The sequence below is a fragment of the Rhea pennata genome, chromosome 2 (assembly GCF_028389875.1).
Source record: "Rhea pennata isolate bPtePen1 chromosome 2, bPtePen1.pri, whole genome shotgun sequence".
Lineage (NCBI taxonomy): Eukaryota > Metazoa > Chordata > Aves > Rheiformes > Rheidae > Rhea > Rhea pennata.
This window is the reverse complement of record NC_084664.1, coordinates 110,824,109-110,845,160: the sequence shown is the minus strand read 5'-3', so window position 1 is coordinate 110,845,160 and position 21,052 is coordinate 110,824,109. Positions and strand designations below refer to the sequence as shown.

General features: G+C 37.7%; 1 protein-coding gene across 7 annotated transcripts in view; it reads left to right on the top strand.

Annotated features, from left to right (window-relative positions):
• PTPRM (protein tyrosine phosphatase receptor type M) overlaps positions 1-21,052 on the top strand; it is a 474,059-nt gene that overhangs the window by 97,960 nt on the left and 355,047 nt on the right. For all 7 annotated transcript variants that reach the window (XM_062570156.1, XM_062570154.1, XM_062570152.1 and 4 more), the window contains exon 2: positions 7,575-7,697. In XM_062570156.1, coding sequence (XP_062426140.1) covers positions 7,575-7,697 — 123 coding nt within the window. The remainder of the gene's footprint in view (positions 1-7,574; positions 7,698-21,052) is intronic.

Genomic DNA, 21,052 nt, shown 5'->3' with positions numbered 1-21,052 from the left:
CCTGTTAACTTAGGCAATATTAACCTTCAATAAACAGTGTGGAAGCTGAGGAAAAAAATGAGTCTTGAGGCTCAGTTTTAGGATATTTTACACTGTACTAGCAATCTATTTGTGGTGCCTTGAAGTTAGCTGATAGACCATTGATTCACAGCTGAATTTTGCCTGTTTGAAAACTTTAAACTGTTCTGCCCCACCATATTTATTGACCTTAGAAGGAGATGATACTGAGCTTTAAAATCAGAACTTGCCTTCTAATGCACTTCTCGTTCTAATATACGTTGGTATCCCGTGTTGTTAACACACACAGTTGTAGTAATTATTCAGCTATATGTAGTAGTTACAGTAATTTAAAATATCATGTTTTGACTATTCTGTGACTCCACATGGGAATTGTTTGTCGGTGATATCTGTCCGTTTACCTAACATTGTAATGGGAAGAGTAAACAAAGTGCTTTACTTACGGAGTAAAACTTGGGGGAGGGCTTTAGTCAGAACAATTCTTTGTTTTCAACTCAATCTGAGTTGTAAATTCATGTGATCAATCTGTTGCTTCAGCAGTTCTTAAGAAAAAAAAGTGTTGTTTTTCAGAATTATTAAGCAGAGCCTTAGTGCTAGGCACTTCGCTGGGCTCAGAAACTTCATGGCCTTGCGCACCGGCTGAGGAAGCGGGCGACCGGCTGGGGCGAGGTGGTTTGGCCGTCCTGTGTCAGGCTGCCTTTGCACGGACGATGCACAGAGCGTCCGTGTAGGGTGGGTGTAGCGCGAAAAGGGTCGTCCTCGTGGCAAACTGAAAGTCCAGCACGCTGCTGCCTGAACCGATTTTAGAGAAACTGTCTGCTGTGGTCTCACAAGTCCAATCTTGATGATTGTGCACTTCCTAGGAAGGCAAAGCACCTTAGAGAGGAGGGAGTAGGACACGTGTTAGGATGTGAGGCATGCATTTCAGTCTCTCCTAGATGAGGAGAGAAAGAGAGAGCAGGAGAAGGAGAAGGAAAAAAAAAATAGAAAACGGCTCGATATCCCCACACCATTATTTCTTTCCCTCTGAGTTGCATTTTGTTTCATCTCAGACTTTCCAGTATAGACGTCTCTTTCTTCAGACTGACTTGTACAGTTTTGTGTTGTTTCCTAATGCACCCTCAGCTGGAAAAAAAACCCTTTTACGATGGCTCTAGGCTGTTGTGTTTGAATGACATGCAGAGCTTGTGGGGTGCTGAGCTGAAGTGAGCTGGAAAAGGGATAACCAGTTCTTAGGATAATTAATTACCAAAGTGACACTAATGTGGAGCTGCTGAAAACAGAAAGCTTTTCTCCTTACTTTTGTTGAAATTGCTCTCTCTTCAGTGAATCAGTACAACTACTTATGTCCCCCCTAAGCACCATAAGGAAAGATTAATGGGGAGTGGATTTTGAGTTTACCCTTTACACCAGGACAGCATTTTAACGTAAGGAAATGTTTTAGGATTTTGCCATTAGGCCTTGGTAGCTAAAGGAGAGAACAAAACAAAGAAAAAAAAGAAATGAAACAAGTAATTTCATGTGTTGTTTAGATGTTTTCTTTTTAATTCTAGTTGCATGTGCTCTGGCATGCTTTGGTAAAAGCTCTGCTCAGTAAACTTAAAGGAAGAGAGAAGGTAAAATTGTAACAAAACCAGGCGAGGAAGGGATAGAGACATTCTCCAAAATAATGAAATTAGGAGGGACAGCTTTTGTTACCATGCCTAAGAAATCGCATATAGATGCTGAGTGGAAAAGAGATACCTGTGGTCTGTATTTTGTCCCTCTGCTGACAGGAGGACAAAGTGCTGCTGACTGCCGCCTCGGAGCCGCAGCGGGCTAATGTGTTGTCCAGAGGCGGAATTGAAAATTACTCCCTTTCTCTTCTCTCCACTGAGGAAGAAGAGAAAATATGCTGTAATGTGTTTTACTGTAGTTTTGCAAAATAGAGGTATCATTTCAAATCCATTAAGAAGTACTGCATGTTAATTTGTCAAAAAAGAGTATATCTAATTGTTAGCTTTTGTATGTATTGCTGGAATATGTGCATTTGTTTCCCCCCTCTCAATGTGTTCTTACTGTTCTCCATTTGAAGTAAGCACAGAAATAGTAGCGCTCCCAGACCTTTTTTTCCCAGCATCTCCTCTCTTTGGTAACCGAGATGATTGAATACTTTTACACACTTAATATAAGATGAAGTTTTTCACACTTCTAGGAGGTAGCAGTAGAAATAAGTGAATTTGACGATAGAAGCTATATAAAAGAGATGTTTAGTTGTATTTTTGTTTTTCTCATAAGACTTTTTCCACTACTGGAATGTCCTTTGAATTTTTAATTCTATTTTGAGTATATGAAGAACATTCTTGATTTATTATTTGTAGGTCGGGGTTTTTTGTTGAAACATTTGGAGGCAGTTTATACAAGAGATTTTATATTTTGAAGTGTAATGTCATGTATACAAAGCGTATGGGTTGTCTGTCTTTTAAATTTTACAGTGTTTTTGACCACCTTCCAGAATTTCTGCAGATTTGGACAATTCCAAAACACATGTACATCTCCCTTTTGAACCTGCTATTCACCATTTTATCTTTAACCCACATCAGCGGGTTAAATATATGTTACAAATCAGACTTCTAATTGCAGAATGTACTTACTGGATATGAATGGTTTCAGTCTTCGGCCAGAAAGGGATCATTTTATTATGGACTGCTTTGATATTCATTTGCTTTTTATCAAGGCAATTACCAACAGATTTCTGCAATTTGTGTCATTTCTTCATTTCTGGAGAAAAGTATAACGCTTTGGTCAGAATTTCTTTTCCTTTTTATTCATTTCAGTTGTTTCAGTTTGTATAGTTTTGATGTAATTTGTTTTTTTCCTTTGTTTTTTTGATGAGATTTTTTTATTCAGCATTTGTTTTATGCTATATATACGGACTAATTTGTATAGAGCTGGGTATTTGACAGCAACATTCTTGAAAAGTCATTCCATAGCATGTGCTTTATGTCCAATGGAGATTTTCCTTACAAGGCTTCTTTTCAAAGAATTTATATCATAGTAATACTTACTACACTTACAAAGTGATGTCCCTGATGAGGAACTCAATTTAAGCATTAAAATAATACTTTGAAGGATATAATCTCCATAAAAAAGAATTTAAAAATACCCTATTTATAGCAGCTATTACTACTTTTGTACAAAGAATATCTCTTTTAGTGATGTTAACTTGTGTTTTATTGGAAGACCAACTAGTAATTTTAATACCTATCATGATAGCCTTCCCTGGAACTAAAGCATAAAATCCAAATGACTTTTGCAAACTTCCTTGTTTTAGTAATACCTTTCATAATTGGATTTTCTAAATATATTTCTAAACAATCCTATACGTTAATAGATCAGAACATGCATATCAAAAGAAATATTGAAATGTTCATTTATTGGTAACTGCAGCAGGTGTATGGCTTGTATGTGTAAGCATATATGTGCGTCTGCCTTTATAAAACCGTACCACACATTAAGAAAAACTATCGCTAATATTGCAGAGTCAAGCACGCTGACCATAAGGAGTGCCAGAAATAAGTTTGCTTGAGAAATGTTATTTTACGCTCTCTTTCCAATGGGCCTCGTAAATATTAACTGATACAGAAAGGACATGGTAACATGGATATCCTTGGCTTGCGTGAGATGGACAGGATTTATATCATGAGCTTCTATTCAGTATTTTCTTCTTATCCTTAGCAATTGGTTTGTGTTTCTGTGTCTTGGTATCTAAGAGGATTTTAAAGACAAACTTTGGGAAAGAGTTGTTCTGTGTCTGAGGGCTTCTCTGCTTTTGCACTGCAGAGTTCAGGAGCCTCAGCCTTGAACTACTCTTAATAGTAGGCAGTTGTTTTTAGGCAGACATAGAACTGGCTGAATTTGGGCAGATTTCCTGGGAAAGTTGGGCCTGATAATTACGTCTTCATAAAATGCAACTCTGCTACACAGTGCTAGTCACCAAACCAAACTGGTTTGGGGGACATTTGCATCAGTTCAGTTTCTGTCAGGTAAGTGGGGGAGGCTCAGAGGGATTTCATCCATATCCTTTTGCCTCATCATCTTCACCCTGGCTTATGGGATTTTTCCAGGTAATTCTTACTTCCTCTACCTTTTTGCAAAACCCTGAGCACACCCGCAATCAGAACGGTTCTTTAATTGTTAAATCCGTTTCCTCTTGCTCATCTCCCTCACCCCCACATGTATGCAGACTTGGCGTAATGAATATAGATACCATTTTAAATTGCATTACCTTTATGCAGCAGATAGTTATTCAGACTCTTTGAGTGGTAATTCAGATTACAGTATTATTTTACAGTTCTGAAGAGATACCTATAGGATATATTATAACCTATTTTGAGAGAAAATAAAAATGTTCTCTTTCAGAAGAAAACTGTGTCCACTGCTGAAAAGCTCCCTCGTAAAGCGTGGACAGGAATTTCTGGTGTCTGTATGTCGCTGCAGATACGTGGCAGCTCTTTGTACACTTCTGAGGCTGTGAGAGTTTGTTCTGCTACCTATTTCTGAGCTAGCCTGCCTGGAAAGTCTGTTCCGTGTGTCATGCTGTACCAGCATTGAGAGGGCAGGTAGAGACTTCTTTTTTGCTGAGAATCTACATTCAAAGGAGTTTGCAGGCAGGTTTATGTCCTGTTTTCCAATATGTTCTTAAAGGTATCTATGTTAGTTCAGCTGAAGCTTTGCTTTCATCAACTGTTTATTGATTTCACAGATGTGAAGATTGTTGTATAAGAAAAATTTTTGTCGTTGCCTGTCATATCTGTTTAGATTTTCCATTTTTTATGCTAAAAATTGTCCATTGATTGCTACTTTTGATTTCTGTGCTAGCTAGTTAATAATTTAGATGGCACTTTAATTTCCACCCTATGATTTTTTTATCAGCCCCTAAAGGAGTAGTTGCATTGCTTATTTTCCGATTCAACAGCTTAGGTGTCCAGGAGCCGCTGTACCTAATGCCGTGTTTCTCAGAACATTTTTTAATTGTCACGAGAGTGTCTAGATATGATGGTTGTGCAAAAATCTGAACTTTAAAAATGTAAAAGGAAACATAAGGCAGCACAGTAATGCTGTCTCATCTTCCTCAGGAGAGAGTCCTGAACGGCAGTTCTCGAGGATGAAAGCTGACTCCTTCGCAATCTTGTGAAGCTTAATGATTGCGTTTTGTCATGTTTTTCAGTTCTTTCACTTACGGTTTGCCTTGGTGGCCCACTGGTGGTGAATGCACTGATGTTTGCTAGAGCAGGAAGGAGCAGGCTTGGTGGAGGGATGGCATCTGCTGCATTTTGACAGAGGCTCCTTTTTATAGATGGAAAGAGGAGATCCGCTGCGTAATAGGAGATTATTCTTGTACTACCTTACCAAAGCCACTGATAGGTTTCTGGACGGATATTGGAACCTTTATTTCTGTTTCAAAGGACAGCTGCACTGTAGTTACAGTTAGTCAACATAAACCAGTATAATCCAGTATACAACTGAAAATTGAGATGCAGTAGCATTTAAAATCTTTCTAAAAGGAGATAAAGAAGAGTATTAATACAATGTTTACTTCAATAAACTCAAATTTTGGGTTTACTTGTTCTGCGGCAGAACGCATGATACTGTAGCAGATCAGAAACCGTAGGGTTTCTCTGTAAAAATGTGTGTTTTATCTCAGTGCAGAGCCCTTGTATCTGACTTAGCTTGCATATAGAAATTCCTTGCCAATACTAACATTGATAATACCAAGCATTACAAATTTTCACACTTGTAAATTTGGCAGTGTAGTTTTGATAAAAACTACATATTGATCTGAGATCTTTGCAGTGTATAAACCCAACAGGAATAAAGCAGTGTCAGACATAACTTTGAACTCTTTTTTCCTACATTTGCTTTTATCACTTAATCCAAATTCTCTAAGAATACTAAATAACAGATGATCTTAGTTATGCTATAACATACAGAATCCTTTAAGTAAAACCTGATTCACATTAGGAAAAATACTGAGTATGCTTTATCCCATGTACCTTCATTTTTTGTCTTCATCTTATATTAACTTCTAGTGGATGTTCATTAAGTTTTCAAGATTTACAGTAAATTAACCAAATGGAAACAGAAACGTACAGGGAGTACTACATTTGGACAATGGCATAGCTATATTAAACTAGATTGAATCATGGTTAGAGGGAAAGTTGCATTAGAAAGAACCATAGATTCCAATAGACCGTGTTGCATCTTGTATATTTATCAATTCAATTTATCTTAGGATTCCAAAAATATCTGTAAAATGCAGAATAAGCCAAAGAATCTTAAGAGGATATGTATCTCTTGTTTTATTTTTAGGCGATTTACTAAGCCTAAAAAAATCATTCTTTAAAATACAGTTCAGCTGTCCAGATTTAATGCCAGTTTAACATGCAGGGAAATTGCTTTGGTTGATTAAACTATAGAGCTTTAAAAAATGTTCCTACTGTTCCTATTGTCAGCAAAAGTAGTATGATTTAAAGAAGATCAGTTCAGCACACCTTTATTGTTTTTATGAAAGTTCAGAAGCTATGACTTAAATAAATAAACAGTGTATGTTTTAATTGTGAAAATAAATTCTAATAAATAGTAAAAATGAGCAAAATTTCTTAAGTCTTTTAGCTGATTATAAAGAACCACTTATCTTGGTGGTGACTAGTGTTTCCAAACTGTACAAAAAATGAGAGGCATTGAAGAGCTCTGATATTCCAGATTTTTGCCCTCTCTTGTTGATGTCATATGTGTCTTAAGTTTTTATGAATTGGAATCTTGTACAGTAAGAGTAATATGAACAGAAAACAGATGAAGCACTACAGAAGACCGATGTGAGGAGGGCACAAGTAGAAGCAAATGAAGGGTTTTATCAACTGTTGTGATCCATCTCTAAAGAACTTTAGAAACTTTTTAGTATCTTTGAAATACAGTCCAATGCGAATGGCAGAATTTTCAGGGAACAAATATGTGTTCAGGGAACAAATATGTACATTTTGAGATGTACAGCATGGTGCCTGAATCCCACAGGTACCGTGGCTGGTACCCGTTTGCAGCACACAGCGATACGCTGGATTGGGTGCATCTTAGACCCTCCCTTACTTGGAAACCAAGACCAAGCTACGGGAATGGGAGCTGATGTTCCTCTACTTCTAGTTTTTCTTCTAAAGTGTTGATTCTCTCTCTCTCTCTCTCTCTCTCTCTCTTTTTTTTTCCCTGGAATAACGTAAATCATCCAGTCTTTCAATGTTCTGAGGGTTTGATTGCTTTTTATTTTGTTTTCTTACTTTTGATACACGATGATTGTTTCATAGAAAAAAATTGTCTGTAATTGCTGTTTTATCTCTGAAGTTTTGTTTTCCATGGCACAAAGTTTTATGCCATCTCAGAAACAGATGATTAATTAATATATAATATGATCACTTGTAGTAAAAGATATTTTAAAATTACAAATTGAATTTGTTAAGATTGTAGTTTCATCACTTGTAATCTGCATGCCTGATTTAATTTTCATCTGTGTATTTATTTTACAGGATGCTGTACTTTTGATGAGCCTTTTAGTTCCTGTGGCTATAGTCAGTCAGATGATGATGACCTTAACTGGGATCAGGTGAACACACTGATAAAGCCCTCCTCAGATCAATGGATGCCATCTGGTTGGTCTCTTTTATTTCACTTTCTTTCTCCTTGATATTAGTTTATGTGTTTATTCACCATTTCTTGATGGTGTCGTTATTAGAATGCTACTTTGTGTAAACCTCGTACACAAGTTCACAACTATGAACTTACTCCAGCAATACACTCATTCCTTTACTACCTCACCACATAAATGTGTAGCTCTGACCCTTCATTTTAAAATATTCACTGGTCTAAAATTTATCAGTTATTCTTTTTTTAAAAAAATCATGGTTTTCTTTGAGCATATGAGAAAGCTTCCACCACATACTGATCTGCAGCTCCTGGGGTGATTGCCTGTAGCCCAACTCAGAACCTCCTTTCACTCTTAGAGATTGTCCCTCATACAACAACTATTATCTAAGAGTGGCCAAAATGAAAAGACCACTTCTACAAATCATTAATTGTAGCACCATAGGACTTCTTCTGAGTTAATACACCACACCAACTGCTTTATGTTGGTCTCATAATTTAGTAAGAGATTTATGGGCATATAAAAACACACAGAAGGCTTACAAGCATTGCTGATGGTTATGTTGTTGTATCATTAACATCCATTTTAATTAGTTCTTTAAATTATTTGCACTTTGGGGTTTATCTAAAATCCCGTTAAGAGTTGTCCTTCTAAAGAAAATGTTCCTTGCTTATTTTTGAGATAAGAGAATTAGGGGATAAACAGCTTGAAAGTTTAGCAGTTACTGTATAAACAAAGCCTGAATATAATATCACTCAATATATAGCACTCATGCATTAATAAAAGCACTATGATATGCACTAATCAGCCCCGGATACCGTTCACTTTGAAAAAGCCCCTCAACCCTCCTCACTATAGACTTGTCCCTGTTGCCATGTGCTGTGGACAAGATCATATTGGAGGTTCATGACTGAGATTGAAGTGCTTTTCCCTTCTCCACTCGCTTTACTTTGGCTGAAGTGGGACCTAAACTTCAGGACAAATGTTACTTTCGACTGAGTCCTGGCACTTGATCGTCTGGTGCGACTGAGTTCATCATTCCAGATAAAGGACATTTTTGCAGATTCTTTTTAAAACTGGCTCTTGTCCAGTGGTCTTGGCAGACACTGCTAAAAATTTTCTGGACTATTTCATTACTGCTTAATACTGTCCGTCAAGCTGGAGCTAATGCGTGGGGACACATGGCTTATCTTGCTTGCAGCACAAGCTGCATATTCTTTTCTTCAAAGGAGTCATGCCACTGGAAATGCTTTTCATATTCCAAGTTTTATTCATTACTTTCTTCGGCTGGTTTTGTGGAAGAGGTTTTCGGTACATGTTACTTAGTCTCTATGGTAGATAGAAGAGGTTCAGATACATCTGTGTTCTTTTCTGTGATGACCATAGCTTTTTACAGTGTTTTTTTTTTCTTTCTTCCCAGAACTAAGAGTCCAGGCAAAGTAGGAACTAATATTTTTGTATATGTCTACATAATTTTATTTGTCAGGTGTCATGTACCTTGTTTCTTATTTATCTTCCTGCCTTTCTGTCAGAATAGAGGACAAAGATAGTGTTCTGATGATCAAGGAAAATGAAAATCAATTTGGAAATACAACTCCCAAACTCTAAATATAATCTATCCCTGCTCATAAAGGAAGTGAAATTTGCTTTGAGAGTCTTAGGTCAGAAAATGAACAAGTTAGTCTGAGGAGAGTTGTGGAGATCAGTGCCAAAAAGCCTTAAAAAAGGGGAAGAAATGCTCAAATTTTTGAAAACAAGAAGCTTTTTATCTAAGGATGTGATTCAGTACAGTGGTGTCTAACTTTTCATTTCATCTAAACAGTTTTTTCGTTTTCATGTCCGAATCATTTTCTTAATGATTTTAATTAGTTTTCTGTTAGCCTTAGCCAGAGAGTTATGTGATATGTTAAAAAAAAATGATCTGAAGTAGTTTGTCAGTACTTTCTGAGCTACGCATTTTAGAAAAAATAACTTCAAATGATAATGAATAGAACATCTTAGATTAATGGTTTGTGGGGAATTCTTGGCTTGACAGCAAAATGCTTTATGCAACAATATTGTAATACTAGACTGAAACAAATACTTTCAGTTCAATAGTCCCTTGTCAGTAGAAAAATTAATGCGTATAACATTCCTAATTTCAGGCAATATGCTTCAGTGAATGAGTTGATGTCAATATATTACATTTTGTATATTTTGGTGTCAGTGAGAGAGAGGCATGCTAGTTTTGGCATTTGACTTATTTTAATCCACGTGAGACTATTGACAGATAAAGTAGCTGTACTTCAGATAGATAATTATTCTGAATTTAAATGATATGTTATTCAGCAGGACAAAATAAATGGCATAAGACATGCAGACTTATGTGTGCAGATATTTATGTGTACACTATATAGTTACAGTTATCTAATATTGAACATTAATAGTTCATTGCCAGACTTAAGTTTTTGAAAATCAGTAAGTTATATTAAAAAAAATCTAAATATTTAGTACAATGGGCTTTAATCCAGGTTGGATTGTTACTATAGTAGAAACATAATGAGCTGTTGTTACTAGAGTAAATATAGAATTAGTGCCTGAATGAGACTGGTCCACTGCTCTTATGTTTCAAGGGTGCTCTGAGTCAGCTAGTGAGAATAAATGAAGAATTGGTTCACTTGCTAGTTTCGAAAAGAGTTGTTTTCAGGAAAAAAAACTACTAAATTTGCTGTTGAAACCTTTGCAGTACTAAATGTGGCTGTTCTGTTTTCTTAGCTTCTGTCTTTATCCTCCTTTTTTGTTTTCCAGGAATATATTTTTATAATGCTGATCAAAAATACAATTATAGAAACAATTATTCATTATTAATGTCATCTTGCATTGTCCTACAGAACTTCTACAGCAGTTACTTTGATATTAATGTATGTATGTAATATACAGTTACAACGGTACTTAATTGTAAACCCTCTAGCTATAATCTAATAAAGAGATCTTCAGAAAAGTACGCCAAGATAAGTAGCACTTAGGAACTGTGATGAATACTGATTTCTCATTCCCAAACCATTTCATCTCTTGGATGCTGTTTCTTTCCAGAACTGTTTTGATCACTGTGGACATCAACACTGTACTTCTGATCCTACTAATGTCACATCAGTGTCATCTTCAGCTTTGGCTTTCTGTTGTATATGTGTGTACAGTTTATGCCAGTTCTTGCAGATTTTTGCCACAATTTTTCTGTTGCAATCTGTCATATCTCTATCCTGCTTCTTTGCATTTGGAATGAAGTTGCAAAGATCATTCTCCAAAATAGCTACTTTGACTTCTTTTTTTCTAGCTTGGTTTCCTGTTCTGTACTGCATCAAATACAAGCTACTCATCTTCGTTCTTTTTTGTACCCTCCTTAGTTACCTCATACTAAGTATAAATATGCCAGTTTTATTTCCTGCTGCCCCATGATTACAGCCTTTACTATCTTGCTGGCAAATTTTCAGAGAAAGATCGTTACTTTCTTTGAGGTTGCCTCATTGTGGGGAAGGTGCTCCCTGTAAGCAGGTACATAGCCTTATTGTTGTTACAACTTTTTTTTGTCATTACGCCTGTTAAAAGAGGTGAAGTGCTTAAATCCCTTCCCTTGGTTCTAAGCAGCACCATTTCATTATTTCATTCAGTTATTTCATCTTTGATTTTTACATTTATACAGTAGTCCCTGTTTAGATTCTATGATAATGGAAATAGCAATAAAGAGTCTCCTGGTGCTTTTCTCCCTTCATTTCCGTTTTGGGGAACCCCGATAGAAGAGAGACATGGAACTACTAGAGTGAGTCCAGTGTAGGGCTAGTAAGATGATTAAGGAACTGGAGTGTATCTCAGGTGAAAGAGCTGGGACCCTTCAGAAAAGGCTGCGAGAGCTGGGACTCTTCAGCCTGGATAAAAGACTGGGGGGGGAGGCGGATCTTATCAACTTCTATAAATATCTGAAGAGTGAGTGTAAGGGGGATGGATCCAGACTCTTTTCAGTGGTGCCCAGTGATAGGACAAGAGGCAACAAGCACAAACTGAAACATAGGAAGCTCTGCCTGAACATGAGGAAAAACTTCTTACCTGGGAGGGTGGCTGAGAGCTGGAGCAGGTTTTCCGGGGAGGTTGTAGAGTCCCCATCCTTGGAGATACTCAAAAGCCATCTGGACACAATCCAGGACAACATGTTGTAGGTGACCCTGCTTGAGCAAGGAGATTGGACTAGGTGATTTCCAGAGGTCCCTTCCAACCTCAACCGTTCTGTGATTCTGTGACTATCTGGAGTAGTTTGAGAAGTGAGTAGTTCATGAGTTGAGAAAGCTCAAGTGGGTCAAAAAACCCACAGAAAAGAATGTAAACTTCAGATCAAATAAAATTTTCAGATATTTGAGTGTGGTTTGTTAGTTTATATACTGTTGAGATGAGTCTTGCCACTGAAAGCAGTGCAGTAAGAATAATACAGAGTATTACAAGAAGTGCAAATATTGTCAAGGGTGAGCTCAGTGTTTGATATTTGCTGCATATAATTTCTACTCATATACATACGTTATATTCCAAAACATTGTGTTCATTTGCGTAATATTCTTCTACAGTGTTTCACAGTCATAGTTCGTTTCTAAAGGAAGTAGCATCATTTTTCTTCCGTGCAGCAGTGGGTTTGATATCTTTAAAGGGATGTTGCTGCATTTATAATGAGCCACTGGCATCAGCCTTTCATTCAGTTTAGAGTATTTCAAGATCAATTGTAAATCAGATCTTCACAGGCTGCCATTCAGCGTATTGAAAGGATGTTTTGAGCAATAAAGACTTTAATGCTTAATACCATGCTGGTCAAAGCCAGGATGAGGATTCTGTGTGTGCTTTATGAAATGATAATATATAATTTCATGGTTACATTTTTTTTTTGAAAGGCCTTGCATAGTTATTTGCATCTTGAATATCTAGTGCTGCTAAATGCTTAGGAATGTCTGTGCAGTGTCCATAGAAAAAGCATGTTCATACAAATGATTGTTTAAAATGGCCTTTTGATACACAGCTAGCAGATATGAATAGCTAGCAGATATTCCATGAAACAAGCTACTGATTTAAAAGGCTGTTTGATGTTATAGAATGTGAAGTGGTTGCATGAAGAATGTACATTGTTGTTTAATTGTGCGTAGACAACTTGCGACCGTTTTTAAAAGCCAGATAAATCTTCAAGTAACCAGTTGGCTAGTCTATATTAAACTCAACTACAGTTTCTTACTATGTAAAGTTACAGTACTTTGACTTTCGAATATGATGAGTATTTTAGCATTAAATTTATTTTGGCGCTACATTTTGTGTTCTGTGTTAGCAGCCTTGCTTTTGTTCTGTCTACATTTGTGTATTAGAGAATTCTACATCTTTCTTGCTGAATGCTGTTTTCTCTCAGATGACTTTAACTAGCTGCATTCTTGTGTTCATTTGAATGGAACACAGAGAAAATGTAAATTGGTATCAAGGTATGGAAGTTGCACCTTGTTTGCTCTGTTCAGGTTACATTTTATTTTTGTAGACCTTTGTAGACTTGAACCACTAGCATATTAAGCATTTTATTGCACATGCAGTTAGTAGCTGCAGGCATCAGGAACATGCCTCGGATGATTCCTGGGGAATCCATTTCGATAGGCAGCTCCGACGCATGTTGACATATTCAAGCCGGTTTCCACTTAACTGCACATGCCGTATGGGGGTCGCTGTCAGTATGGCGCAGCACAGAGCCCAGCACCAGCTAATCCTAGTGAAAGCATCTATTTGAACCACAGGTTTGGTAGCTGAGAGCTAGCTTCTGGAAAACCCTAAGACTCAGTGAGCAGTGCATTTAGCAGATTTGTTCAACAACCAAATTGGTGCCACCAGCTGTGGTTGATGTGATAGGAATCGCCAGGACGTTCTTCTGCAATTTCTGACCTGGCCTGTAGATTTCAGCACCTGACCCAAACATGGTATGGATCTGATCGGAGGATGGGCCATATGATACTGTCTAGTATCTTGCAAGGAGAAAGGAAGGAGGAAATTCTCCTCACTGAATCAGAACCAGTACTGAAGGACAATTGTTTCTAGCTTGCTAACTAGGCAGCTAGACACGTTATATGAATGTTTATTTTTGCCTACGTTTTTATTAGTTTTTAGACAAAAATTATATTAATATGATAATGATTTAGCTAATACAAAGGTATTGACTATTTGTTGCATGTGACTTCTGTTTCTTCCTTTCTTTCTGGGAATGAAGTATTTTGAATGTAAACAGTATGATTTCTGAGATAATGCCCAGCATAGGATACTTTTTAATTTTATTTTTTTAAGTAACAGGTTTTCTTTAGTATTTATAACTTACTAGGAGGAATGTAACAATTGCTGTGTTTTCTTATGCATTCTGGTAGCCATCTGATGTTTGCATGCAAAATTAAATATATTGCAAGGCATGCTGCAACTAGTGGAAATGTATGGGAGATACTACATTAGAACCAGTTGACACTTGCTAAAGATTTGTAAAAGATGTTTGACTGGAAGACGATAATACCCTGATTTTATTTATTTATTACTCTCTGAGGAAGCTCTCCTTTTCTGCAAAGTCAGAGTCTATTTGAAAGGTCTGTGGAACCTCACTAAAGTACTCTTAGAGCAACTTGGACGATGAAGTTGCCTTCAGTTGCCTGAAGTATTTGTTTAGTACCACTCAGACATATCCAAGCCAATACGAGTAGTAAGGAAGCCCTCTAGCCTAACTCATTTACTTGCTGCTGTTATACTTTTCCTGGTGAGTTTAAATGTAATACCTGCCTTAATATATGCTGGGAAGCAGCTAACATAATAAACTAAACACCGAAGCTGGATTTGCAGTGGATTTCTTATCAATGAAAATGTTTAGGATTCTGAAGTTTTCCTGTTTTACATTGGAAACCTCATCTCTCTCCCACTGATAGTGCCAGATAATATCCTGCTGGTTAAGCATACCAGAGGCTTGTTTCAGATTTCCCTGCTAAATTAGAAGTGGAAATGCACTGAATAACTTGGGCTTTTGCTTGTGTGTTTGCTTCACCTCTCTGGCATGTTCATGATGAGTTTGTTTAGCTGAGGTAGGGGAATCCTGACAGGAGAAGGGAAGAGTGCTTCGTGTTGGCATGGCCAGTAACTAATGATTAAGGTAGTTCTGTCTGGGATTCGGAAGTTACGTTCTTGTTAGCATCTGATAAGCTGACATTTTTCAACTCAAATATTTTTGTCTGGAAAAGAAAAATTCAATTAGTTCTGGTGGAGCCCACACACAATGTAAATCCTCTTTCCTGTGGGTATGTCTGAGACATGTAAATGTACCTGAAGTAGTTTTAATGTAGGTAGTTTGGGACTCCCTAGTAATATAAAGGAAGTAGCATATGCTTTATTTGGTGTAGGGTTCCTTTGGTGTTCACTCAGTGCTGAAGGCTATGTTGCCATAGCTTCATTGCTGAGGGTATCTGATTAAAACCACTGCAGTTTTACCTCCAGTTTCAGCGGACCTGCATTAAGTAGCAGTAGAATTTCTGTGCTTGTTTGCCTGGCTGTTTTCTCCTATCAGAGAATGAAAATACTCAACCAATTTGAGGAAGGCTGTGACCAATAAAAAGCCTATGAGGACTGTGAATAAACTGTGAATCAGAAGATGCTCTCCTCCGGGAACTACACTCGTAGAATCGGAAGATCAGGAGGAAGGGGACTAATCAGAGCTTTCCTAAATAAGCTTTTTCTTGTTTAGCAATTAATCTACTGGCAAAAAAAGCCTCTTAATTTCCTGCAGTTTTTAGGGCTTTTCTTTCAGTCTCATGCTTATCCCATTAGATTTCTTCTCATCCATCCTGCCCTTTAGAAATTAATAAAGAGTGGATCAAAACCTTTCATTGCTCTACAGGCTTTAAAGTGTGTAACCTGATTGCCTACATTTCAAGGCACAAGCCAGTTATTTTCTGAGTTAGCAGATTATCTTTTGAGACAGCTCTTCTGTATGAAGAAAAAATAGTCATAGTCACAGTTAAAATGCTAGTGAGCACTTTGTGGAAGATGGACTCCATCACTCCTCTTTAGGAGCAAACATTATGAATCTTCCAGGAATCATTTTCTTGGCGTATTATTTTAAGGCTTTTTGCTGAAATTAAGGAGGGAATTCTTGTCTCAATTAGATTTATGGGAGATTTTTTTCATCCCCTCTTACAGCATTTAATTTGTTGGCAGGCATTAAAGACCGATAGCATTTTGTTAGCAGCTTGAGCTGTGACTTTAGTAAGAGTGGCCAAAAAGTCATTGATTTGAGTGATTTGAGGTAGAGGTCGTTAGATGCTGCATCAGAAAGCTATTTGGCAAACCTGTCATTTATGGAGTACTTGGTCTTTGGGTTGAATTCAAAATCACTCTGCTGCACAAGGCAGTGATAAAGAAAGCTTCTTCCTAATTGATGTCAAAACCAAGCCCTCATTCTGACCAAAAATATTTTCAGCGTAGTTTAAAGACAACATATTTTTAGCATCTCTTACTGTCTTCCTCCTCAGAGGACTTGTCAGAGGACTGTGTGATTGCAATTACTTCATATACCTTGGTCAAACCTTACAGGAAATATTCCATGTAATATTTCTAAACCTGGTACTCAGTAGAAGTGTACTGAAAAAAATACCTAAAAAAAAGGCATAGAGTGGGAAATATTTCCAGATTTTCTTCACTTAGTGTGTGGGCATAAACAGTATTTTTCAATCAAAATAATTGGATCAGCCAAAAGCAGTGCATTTGAGAGACTATATATAGTCACCTAGAATTCCTGCTTGCAGTGTGTCTGCAAGTGTCTGCAGACTTTCACAGTCTGGAGTTTTGCTCACCAGTTGTGGACAGTTATGTGGCCGTCTGGCAGGTGGCAAAGGTGGCTGCTGAGCTAGGTTGGTGTACAAATAAAATGGATGGTTTCTATTTTGTATGGAATTAAAGCCTTTTTGTATTTGAAGCAACCAGATTTTCCGAAATATCAGACACAATCTTAATTCCCTTGTATATGTTTGCAGAACCCTGCACTCGGAGAAGGAGCAATTAAAATGCTTTCATGAATTCCATGGGCTGAATTAAAGAGCTCTGTACTTTTGTTCTCACTGTTAAAGCAATATAGTTATTTCCCTCACCAGCTGAAATAATGCATTCTTCATCTAGAAGTCACAACATTTCTAATCAACTGCATTTCAGTAGCACAAAAAAAAATATACTGCCTGGACTTCATTGAAAATTTAATGATGTACACAACCATTTAATTATGAGAAAACAGGTGCAGATAATTATCCAAGTCATAATGTTGCAGTAGCTAATAACATCAAATATTTGTGATAATTGCATGCAAGCAATTGATCACAGTTCTATGCTTCTCACATGATGCATCATTAAAAAGCATTTTGGAATACATACATATTCATATTAGAACATGGAAGCTACAGATGCGCTTTTCTTAGCAGTGACTCCATATACTATATTTTTTGTCTTAAGTTTGCTACTCGAAAATTCCATTTCATTTTTCACCTTGTCCAAAGGGGAAACATACTTTTGCTAAAGCCTTTCCCCAATGCTCTTACATTCTTTACTTCTCCTAGGTGTCACTGTCAACTCTTGTGTCATTCTAGTTTCTATTGAAGCATGACTGCGCAGGATATCCTTCACCGTTTGTTAGCTACTGTTATGGCATTCAGCTCTTCCCAACACCCCAAACACTTTCAAGATCAGAAAAGAGCAAGAATAAGATCTAGACCCACAAAAGGGTAAAGCAGGGGTAAATGCAGTAAAGTAGGAGTTATCCACATACCTAGTAGTGCATATGAATTTGTGCATGTTCACATCTGTCTCCAGTTAGATGTTCTTCCTCAGAATGTCTGCTGCTATTGCACAAGAAATATTTCAGGCATGTAGTGACAGTATGATATCCTTAATCTATTCTTTTTATATAGTGAAGGCCTCATAAGAAACATGGGAGGGGAGGTGGGGATTTGAGAGAGAGAGCAGTTGTTTCTTTTGCATAGGACCTGTGTGATCAGAGCACTGCTCAAAGAAGTTGGAGTTGCTCCTATCTGAAAGCTTTTTTTCAATTTTCATCTTGTGATTGTCAGGGAAAGGCCCTATCCACAAGGTGAAAAACCTTGTTGATCATAAGCCCTCCTTTTGCACATAATACTGCTGCAGAAGAGCAGTCAAGATGGGAACTCAAATCTACAGAAGAGAAATGAAGAGTTGTCAGGTCCCTTGAAAAGGCTCTAGAAGGAGAACTGCAGGTGAAGAGGGGTGAGTCTTCAGTTCCAGTCCTTATGTCCACAGCATTTTAATAGTTTTCAGTTACAGGTAACTAGAGTTGAGTCCTTTTAAGAAGCACTGCACCTCTATTTGGCAAGGAGGAGCCCTATCCTGTCACTGCAAGAGGGGACTGGCTTTCAGAAGAGGCTTCTGAGCTGTTTTGTATCTGGCATGGGGAAAGGTGCTTTCCTACGAGCCGGTAGGATACCCAAAGAAAGGAGTTTTAGCCTTGCTGCTTTCCTGGGCAGTTTCTTCTTAGGTTTCTCTGTTAGGCAGCTGCACACCAAAAGTGCTAACCTTTGACAGGTCCGCACTGGGTTGGCCGAGAGACTGTTTTGAGATCTGTCCCAGAGCAGAAGGTTATGGTGCATGTGCCCCTGTGCTAATGCCTGTGGGCACTGGTAAATCCAGATTGCAGAGGGCACGACAGCGTGAAGACGCTAGTGCAGTTCTGGAAGCCACTGGTATAACAACATTGGCCAGGATTTCATCTTTGAAACAAGAAATGCTCATGCTCTAGAAAAGACTTGGTCAGCTTATGCATGAGATTCATGTGCACAGCGGGCTCCATGAAAACTAAGGCAGCCTAAGCCCTGGCACTTCGCCGTTAAATAATTTGATGTGGCGTAGATAAAGAGATGCAGTATCTTTCAGCAGGGATGTTTAGGTCTTGTGTGTTTAGGTCACGTTGTTTAGCGTGAGATATCTGATACAATTTTGAAAGGATCATTGAAGTGTATGGAATATTAATTTTATTAATACAAAGTTAGGGTGTTTGTGAAGGCAGGAGGTTGTTTAGGGAAATAACCTTTTGTGGGAGATGTCAATTCAGGCATTTTACTTACGTGACTTGCAAAATACAAGTGACTTCACTGAGCAAATGGCAGATTTCATTCTTTTACTGCTCTGTAGTACAGCAGTAACAACACGTATAATTAGTAAGAAGTTTATTATTATCTTAGTTACAGGCGTGGAAAAGCTGTATTTTGCAAGGGCATATTACAGTGCCTATTGAATTTAAATTACCCATGCTAATTGTTTGTGTGTCTACATCTAGTTGCACTTTTAAGTTAACATAAAATATTAGAATGGGTCATTTTTACCTCCTGTGCAAGTCCGTAAAAAAAGCTGACTTAAAAGCAGCAACCACAACAAACAACCAAACAAAAACCCTTGGAGGTGGATATGGTATCTATTTACCAGTAGAAGTCAATGATTAGGATTTCCATGTGAATAAAATGGATTTATATTCAGGCTAGTCTTCACAGATGCGCAGCACCAGCAGAGTTGAAAGTATTTCTTGTGTTACACATCCATGTTTACTAACCTTGTACAGCTTCCCTTTTTGCTTCCTCATTCGCTCCTCCCCCTCTTCAAGTTTTATGTGTTGGAAATGTCTTCAAATCTTGTTTGACTTCCTCTGTAAAGTTTCAAATTAGATGCATCCTTTCCTATCAAGATGCTTCCTCTTAAAACTGGCAGAGATCCCTTTTGCTGAACAGCAGCAGTGTTCTGACTCAGCAGCAAGTGGGTCACAAAAGACCTGTTCCAAAATAGATTATTTCCTGAATCTGAAATCTATAATTATTATAGTCTGCTGAAAGATGTTTAGCAATGCGCAAATGAAGTTATCCAGACATGAATAAAAAGTTTTGTGGTTTTGTTTCCCTGTAATGAATTTACTTTAAAAGTTTCAGGAAAGAGCTCCTCTGAGAGCTTTTATTTACCTATTTCACTTTCAATCAAATAAATATACTCTTTCGGAAAAGCCATTCTGCACCTGTAATATGGAAATAAAAATTGATACTGCAATAATGCATCAACCACTAGAGCACTGTTATTTATCTTCTCTATTTGGCAAATAGAGCCCATCCTGCTTAAGGGAGTATAGAAAATCCTCCTGTACAATCTCAGGTTGGTTAGTGTCTTTCACTGGTGAATTTTACTCGTATTAAGAAGAAAAACATTTGAATGATATAACCTGGGGCCACTGTTTTAATAGGTAGCTGGCTTGTCTTCAAATGACCTGTTTTATGATGAAGCTGTATGGTTTTCGTTTTTCCTGCGGTTTGAGAGCTAGCTAGCCTTGAAGTAGTACTATAAGGCTTAAGCCTAGCAGTAGTCCCAAGCACAGAGAGCAGAATTTAACTGCTCAGAGGCCTGTTGTTCATTTTGTTTCGTTCCAGGATTTATTGCTTCAAGATTCTGTTCCCCTTCCTATTCTGTCTGGTTCACACGCCATAATAATTCTTGAGATAATATACTTATTTGCGCAAGAATTTCATTCTCCTTCCATTGCTTTTAAGCTTAGTATGTGCGTGAGATTTCCGTGATTAAGGAGTCCTTACAGCACTTCTCTAAATAGTGCTGAATACGCTGGCCACAGGTTTAGTGGCTGTATCAGCTGTCGTGATTATTACATGCCAGATTTCTCCTCTTGTCGCTGCTAACTCTAGGTGCTTTTTCTGACCATTATTACTTTTCACAAATTGATTTCCTAACTAAAGCTCTGTTGGTGCACTGCATTTTAGCGTCCCAGTGATGCGGCGCCTAGGGGAGTGTAGAGGATCACATTCCCTAGAGGATTCTGGGACATCCCTATTTTACTTAAGATAGTCGCCTGAGCTTTGCTTTTGCTACTAAAATGTGGTCCTTTATGGTTTTCCTCATTTAAAGAAAATGTGATGGAACATTTGAAGATAGGGCTGAAAAAGCCACACACATTAATATTTATTGCTGCACATATTTGAGCTCTGGAAGGCCTGACTAACAGTTGGATGTAACCACATTGATTATTTTCAATACATCTGCTGAGCCACGGGATATTCTGAGCAAGGTAGCTGCCTGTACTTTGAAATGAGCACATGAAGAGACTTGGCTTCCAAACACACAACTGCATTCCTTACATTCAAGATAAATGGTTACAGTCTGCTTCCCCCCACCCCCCAGAGAATACTTAAGTACTTGATACAAAGTTTCATAACGTGTCTGTTCCCATGTCAAGGTTAAATTGTGAAAAAGCATGTTTTTAGAAACAGATATCCTCTTTTCTGCAAT